Genomic DNA, 7,963 nt, shown 5'->3' on the forward strand with positions numbered 1-7,963 from the left:
ATACTAGTGATGAAATTTAAGTAAACCATTGGGCAGAGTGGCTACCTTCATCGGAGCCAACATCGTCACCTTGCATGTAACCTGGGAAGGGTTATAGAGAACACAGGACTGTCAGAGCCATGAACATCATCGCCATTCTCTTCTGGTTTCTGGGAGTCTCCATCGACTGCATAAAGAGTAACAGGACCAGGGTAAAGGCCAGGTTCATGCATGCAACATAATTCATCCTGCTTTCCAAAGCACAGAGAGGTCAGTCTGAGTCAGCTCATCACCTACTTCTCCATTATTCTAGGTTTCTAGGGATGATATTCTCCATCTCAGGAACAAAGTGCACCAACTGTACCCAGAGGAATATGAATACGTCTATAGCTGAGTGAAGGAGGTTGTCCTGTTGCCTCGGTGAAGAACCTTACCTCTACGTGTAATGATTCCATGATTAACTTTTTAGGGACAGGGGGCGTCATTTTCACTTTGGATGTCCATAGTGAACTGCCTCCTACTCTGTCCCAGATGCTAATATATGCACATTATTACTATTGGATAGAAAACACTCTGATGTTTCTAAAACTGTTTGAATTATGTATGTGAGTATAACAGAACTCATATGGCATGCAAACTTCCAAACAGGAAGTGGAAATTCTGGGGCTGGTTGATTTTCAACTCATCACCTATTCACATCCCAGTAAGATATGGATCTGTTCGCACTTCCTACGCCTTCCACTAGATGTCAACAGTCAGTAGAACGTGTAATGAAGTCTCTAGTGTGATGTGGGGCTGGATGGCAGCTATTTGAGTCAGTGGTCTGTCAGAATGCCAGTTCCTGGTCAGGCCCTTTCTCATGATATCGCCATGCGTTCCATTACTCTGTAGACAAAGACGAATGCTACGGTTGGAACGTTATTGGATATATATGATAACAGCGGCATCATTTCTAAAATAAAGAGAAAATGTACACTCACCACGCTCACCTTGGTCCACTCCTTTCAACAAACCTTGGTCCTTACAAATAGTCTATTGTTCAGCCCATCCTGCTACGCTTGTGAAAAACTAATAATATTACTTCTTCCCCTTTCCACATGTTAAAGATTCCAATTCCAAGTGTTTTTAGCCACAATCGGCCCCAACCCCAATTAATACATTTGGGCACAGTCGATAGCATGCTGGACTTCGGGATAGAATGTTGAGGGTTCGAAACCTGCTCCCTGCTTGCTATAATGAATGAGTTTGAGACACCTGGTTTTGGATATGGCTGAAAAAAAACTTGCTAAATAGTGATTTTCGTAAATTAATTTAATGACAAAAAAATATGCACAATTGTTTGTCTCTACATTAACTAACATATTCCTCTCAATTGTACATTTATTGCTTGACTCGTTATGACGTTATAACTACATACATTTGCTTCCCCGTAATGTTTTGTCAGCCATTGTTGCTGAAGTCACCAGGGACGGGTGGCCCGTGTCAAATTCATCATTGGGAACCACTCCATATGATTGGTCATATAAAAACCATGGGACCCAAATGCATATTGAGTGCTCTAACTCCCCCTTGTGGTGGTCTGGAGCAATGAAGCCGTGACGCTGGGTACATCTAAGTCCCGCGGTGTAAGCTCGCAACCTTTCATGGAGGAACCACTGTATGTAGGGTATTTGGTGCTATTTGGGACACAGAAAATGTCTTTATTCTCAACAGTCTTGTGAGATGTATAAAGACACAAATACAGTGAAGAAAAAGCCAATCCAACGCTGAACGATGTCACTCTTCTGGAACCTTAAACTATCAAAATAAAGAACGTGGCACATGTATCTCCCAGCTATTGAATGGGTATTTACCAAAGTTACGGCATCACTGTGCCTTCCTCAGGGTGATGTCATGAGTACTTGAACCAGGTTATGAGGACACACAGTGCAATTAGTGTAACCAATGACAGTGGTAAGGGGTGTGTCATAATGATAATGTAAATTTAAATTAATTAGTAAAACTGTTAAAAAAAAACATTTTTTTGTATATTAATAATATATAATATATATATATATATATATATATAATATTAATATATTAAATATATTATGCCATTGTTATCATATAGAAACATAATGGAATATTGTACATCATATTAGCGTCAACATACATTATTGTTTTATTCAATTTCACATAATTTCGTATATTTCATTCTTGTTACATGTAATATTGGTTCAACCTTAATATATCATGATCATCATCAACAGGGGGAACATATTAGGTGTACGCTAATAAGCTGTAAAAATAATTTTAAAATATGTAAGACTGTTCATAAAGGAAAAAGTATTCATAAGAAGGGTCTGAGATCAAAGTCAATATTCAGACCACTAGGGGTCAATGTTTTTAGACAGGATTTTCAGTAAGCCTCCCTTTGTAGTAGTAGGATCTTATTGTTACCTCCTCCTTGGTAGAGCAACATGCTCAATGCCTTTGTATTTGAGGGAGGAGATTGGATGGTTAGCTTCAACAAAGTGAACTGCTAATGGATAGTCAATGTTCTTACACCTGATTGAGCTGCGTTGTTATAATTGTATTTTTGTTTATCCTACATAGACTTTTCCACTTGAACAGGTGATGAGAGAGATTATTCCCTTGGTCTTGCATGAGATGATACCCCTCACAGGGATTATTCAACCTTTATGTGGGTGTCTGAAGAAAGACCTTTTTATAGTGCTATTACACTGTGCGCGTGAGCCACATTTGTAGTTCCCATTTGGGATAGGTGTCAAGAGTGTCTGAGTGAGCTCAGGGGGCATGTCAGATCTCACCAAACTATCTCCAATATTGCGACCACGCTTATAGACCACCAGTGGGGGCTCCTTGAAGAGGTGTGCAATTTTTTTTGTCTGATTGCAGAATATACCAGTGCTTTTTCAGGATTGCTTTCATTTTCTCCAAGCCCTTGGTGTACTTAGTACAAAATACAGTTTTTTTTTATCTACTCTCCTAGAACCACCCAGAGCCATAGTATGTACACCAAGTAGATATCTGGTAGTTCAGGGGATCACTATTCTAAGTTCTATTTTATTTCACTCAGAGAAAGGGTGGGGGAATAGTTGAAGACCCATGCAGTTTATATTTTGTTTATTTGATTTCACCTTTATTTAACTAGGCAAGTTAGTTAAGAACAAATTCTTATTTACAATGACAGCCTACCAAAAGGCAAAAGGCCTCCTGTGGGGACGGGGCTTGGGATTAAAAAAATACAATATAAATATAGGACTAAACACACATCACAACAGGAGAGACACAACACTACATAAAGAGAGACCTAAAGACAACAACATCACAAGGCAGCAAAACATGACAACACAGCACAGTAGCAACACAACATGACAACAACATGGTAGAAACACAACATGACAACACAGCATGGTAGCAACACAACATGACAACACAGCATGGTAGCAACACAACATGACAAAAACATGGTAGCAACACAACATGACAAAAACATGGTAGCAACACAACATGACAACACAGCATGGTAGCAACACAACATGACAACAACATGGTGGAAACACAACATGGGAGCAGCACAAAAACATGGTACAAACACTATTGGGCACAAACAACAGCACAAAGGTCAAGAACGTAGTGACAACAATACATCATACAAAGCAGCCACAACTGTCAGTAAGAGTGTCCATGATTGAGTCTTTGAATGAAGAGATTGAGATTAAACTGTCCAGTTTGAGTGTTTGTTGCAGCTCGTTCCAGTCGCTAGCTGCAGCGAACTGAAAAGAGGAGCCACCCAGTGATGTGTGTGCTTTTGGGACCTTTAACAGAATGTGACTGGCAGAACAGGTGGGTCTGGCAGAACAGTTTAACAGGCAGGCAGGCAAGCAGGCAGGCAGGCAGGCAGGCAGGCAGACAGACAGACAGACACACACACACACACACACACACACACACACACACACACACACACACACACATTTGTTTTACTACCCTTTGTGGGGACCAAACAATTGATTCCAATTCAAAATCCTATTTTCCCTAACCCTAACCATTAAGCTAACCCTAACCTTAACACTCCCACCAACTTCCCACTTGCTGACTGCTAGCTCTCTGTGAACTCCTCTGGAGAACACTCTGTGGGTTCTGTTCTGTTCTGATCTGAACTGTTCTGTTCTGATCTCACAGTCTCAAGCCACAGTTAGGCATAAGAACACACACAGAAAGACATTGGACATTGAAGAGTGGTTATTCCCAAATTATACAATGGGTGCTTCTAATCTGAATGGTTAAAACCGTATTCCAGCTGGTATCTATTCAACAAGGTACCACCGGCTAAATCTATGACGTTAAAATGCCTCTGTTACATCTAACTGCGCAATCCACTGTCTCAACAGCCCAGCCAGGCATTTATAAACTTGATCTCCATTTTAAAAAGCATCTAGACATTATCTCAGATTTCTTTGAGACTAGCATTTAGTTTTCAGCAACAAAGATTTTTATAAACATTGCTGTCTGTCTCTCTTACATTTGCAACATTGTTTCAATATTCAGATTCAATCTCCAACTGCCCATAGTAATGAATACGTCAGGAGTCGGGACGAGACAGACAGGCAGGCATAGTTTCTCAGCCAGTCTCTCTCTCTCTACCTCTCCTTCAGTGTCTCTCCCTCAGTCTCTACGTCTCTCTCTCCCTCTACCTCTCCTTCAGTCTCTCTCCCCCAGTCTCTCCCTCAGTCTCTCTCGATCAGTCTCTACCTCTCTCACTCTCTGTCTGTCTCCCTCAGTCTCTACATCTCTCTCTCTCTCTCTCTCTACCTCTCCCTCAGTCCTCCTCTCCCTCAGTCTCTCGATCAGTCTCTACCTCTCTCTCTCTCAGTCTCTCTCCCTCAGTGTCTACGTCTCTCTCTCACTCTCACTTTCTCTACTTCTCCCTCAGTCTCTCTTCCTCCCTTTCTCTCGCTCCCTCTCTCTCTCTGACCTAATATCTTTAAACCAACCTCTGTAGTGGTTGCGTAATATATGAATACACCTGTACTCCAAGGAACAGGTCATACTGGTTCAGGTGTACACAGGTGCTGTACCTCCCTCTTCTTCGCTGGCGACATGCAGCGCTCTATACTCCATTACTCTAAAACCATATTCCAATATTCCATATTCCAATAATATGTCAGTTACTCACCTGTCTGTTACTCCCCTGTCAGTTACTCACCTGTCAGTTACTCCCCTGTCTGTTACTACCCTGTCTGTAACTCCCCTGACTGTAACTACCCTGTCTGTTACTCACCTGTCTGTTACTCCCCTGTCAGTTACTCTCCTGTCTGTGACTCCCCTGACCGTAACTACCCTGTCTGTTACTCACCTGTCCTTTACTCCTCTGTCTGTTACTACCCTGTCTGTTACTCACCTGTCCTTTACTCCTCTGTCTGTTACTACCCTGTCTGTTACTCACCTGTCCTTTACTCCTCTGTCTGTGACTCCCCTGACTGTAACTCCCCTGACTGTAACTCCCCTGACTGTAACTACCCTGTCTGTTAATCACCTGTCCTTTACTCCTCTGTCTGTTACTACCCTGTCTGTTACTACCCTGACTGTAACTACCCTGTCTGTGACTCCCCTGTCTGTGACTCCCCTGACCGTAACTACCCTGTCTGTTCCTCACCTGTCCTTTACTCCTCTGTCTGTTACTACCCTGTCTGTTACTACCCTGTCTGCTGCCTGTCAAACTGTATTTTTTTTATAGCCTTCATTGAGGGGAGGGGTGTCTGTGCTTGGTTTTTATGTACGAGATCTACTGGCACATCTCTCCTCCATGGGCACTGTGCTGATATACTCTGTATGTGAAAACAGAGATACAGGATGTGGTTAAAAAACTATGAGGCCGTCCCTCCATCATTGCCCCTCAGAACAAGCTTTGGGGTGTAAGGTGAAGTTTCCCCTAGTTGCTGATCTTGGGTCAGTTTAGCATTTTCCCCACTAATAGTTACATTACTAGCCCAAACTCCGATTGGGAAACTTTCATTCATTTTCATCTCATCCTTACAACATGTTTGGATAGTTATTATATTATAATTATCCCTATTTGGTAATTATTGGTTTATTGTAGGTTGAATCTCAACATTCCACATTGCTACACAAGGCTGTTTTATAACTTTTTGATAAACTTGAGAGTTTTAAACTGAGTAAAGTTTTTCACCAATTTGGGTCACAACCACATCCTACCCCACATACGTGTTAATAGGAATTATGTTTCCATGACAACATATTTAAGTGACATCACAGCATCGAGCAGTTATAGAAGTAGTCTGAGTGGATCAGCTCTCCATTCTTACAGAAGGCCTCAGCAACGAACTTCAGAGTGAAAGTATCTGCTGAGCGAGACGCAGTCGGGAGGACAGCATTTTAATGGGCATGGATTTTGTGTATGTCGTGGAAATGGTGGAGGTCGTGGGCATCGCACTGGGAGTCATAGGATTAATACTGACCATTGTGATCTGTGCTCTCCCCACCTGGATAGAGACAACCTTTATAGCAGGTAACGTTGTCACCACAAAGGTGGTCTTGAACGGCCTGTGGATGTGCTGTTTGACCCTAGGCACGGGTCAGACACGGTGTGAGATGGACAACTCCATGTGTTTTTTTCCCGATCTTTGGAACTATTGGGGACATGTTCTGGAGCCTGCCAAAGCCATGATCCTCACTGCCATCATCCTGGGGGTTCTGGGGGTCATGTTCTCCATGGTTGGTGCCAAGTGCACCGACTGCATCAAAGACAAAACATCTCAGGCCAAGTTGATAATTATCGCTGGAATACTTTTCATCCTGGCCGGAATTCTCATCCTCATCCCTGTTTCCATGGTAGCTAGATCAATTATCAGATACTCCTCCGAACGGATCAAAGCTGTGTTGGGGGCCTCGCTGTACTTCGGCTGGGTGGCGGCTGCCCTGCTCCTGATTGGAGGGGTCACACTGTGCATCACTGTGGGAGTCTTTGGGTGGATGATGGGAATCTTTGGATGGATAGCCTCCCTAGTGCCCTGTGCTCTCTATATATTGCGCCCATTCCGTTTTTTTCCTGAGCCCCCCTTTAGGGACAAATGGATGCTTCTGATGCCAACCTTCATCTCCACCATCCTGGGAGCTCTAGGAGTGATGGGGTCCATCTTTGGGACCAGGTGCTGTAACTGCATCAAGAGTAACAGGACCAGGGTCAAGGCCAGGTTCATCGTTGGAATGTTCTTCATCCTGGCCGGTATCCTGCAGCTCACCACTGAATTTGTTATTGTCCATTACTTGATAACGGATGTCCACCTGCAGCTCACATATCTCGTCATTCATCCAATCAACTGGGTTATTATGTTAGCTGAATTGAGTTGCTGGTCCGCCTGCATGCTCCTGATAGGAGGGACCATACTCTGCTGCTCCATATTCAAGAGGAACCAACCAGACTTAACAATGACCCAATCAACCTCCCGCTAACAGCTCTGTCTTCAACAGGTCATATAGGACTTTATGTCATATTGTGTTGGGATCATAGTCTGGTGCAGCTGCTGCTGCTACTGCTTTAACAGAGAGGACGTACTTTCTTTTAATGAAAACAATGGAGACAATATAATTGTGATTCTATATGTAATTCTATGATAAAACAACCCCTGTCCTTTCTGTTCAGTGTTTACCAGTCAGAAAGGACCTGATAGGTGTGAAAGCAACATTGTTATGGTTCCACCTTGTCTTTAACAGGTCAAAGGGGAGTTTATGGCATATTGTGATCAAATTTAGTTAATTTAGACTAGGAGGAGAGTTTCTGAGGAGACTCTGCAATGAAGGGACATTTTCTCACTGTTTCCTCTCTGATGTCCTATATATACTGATACTTCTCTTCATGTTTCTTTAAAATGGGATGAATTTAAGTAGAGATGAATTGAATCAGTAGTTGAATGTTTAACCCTGTTAAATATGTTAAAATAAAATAATTGTATCTGAC

At 42.5% G+C, this 7,963-nt stretch overlaps 1 protein-coding gene across 1 annotated transcript; it reads left to right on the top strand.

Annotated features, from left to right (window-relative positions):
• The first annotated feature begins 6,324 nt into the window (after positions 1–6,324).
• Positions 6,325–7,516, top strand: LOC110509386 (claudin-4-like). Its single transcript, XM_021590283.2, has one exon. The coding sequence runs from the start codon at positions 6,385–6,387 to the stop codon at positions 7,456–7,458; it is 1,074 nt and encodes a 357-aa protein (XP_021445958.2). The 5' UTR covers positions 6,325–6,384; the 3' UTR covers positions 7,459–7,516.
• Positions 7,517–7,963: the final 447 nt, after the last annotated feature.

This window comes from Oncorhynchus mykiss, chromosome Y, assembly GCF_013265735.2.
Source record: "Oncorhynchus mykiss isolate Arlee chromosome Y, USDA_OmykA_1.1, whole genome shotgun sequence".
Lineage (NCBI taxonomy): Eukaryota > Metazoa > Chordata > Actinopteri > Salmoniformes > Salmonidae > Oncorhynchus > Oncorhynchus mykiss.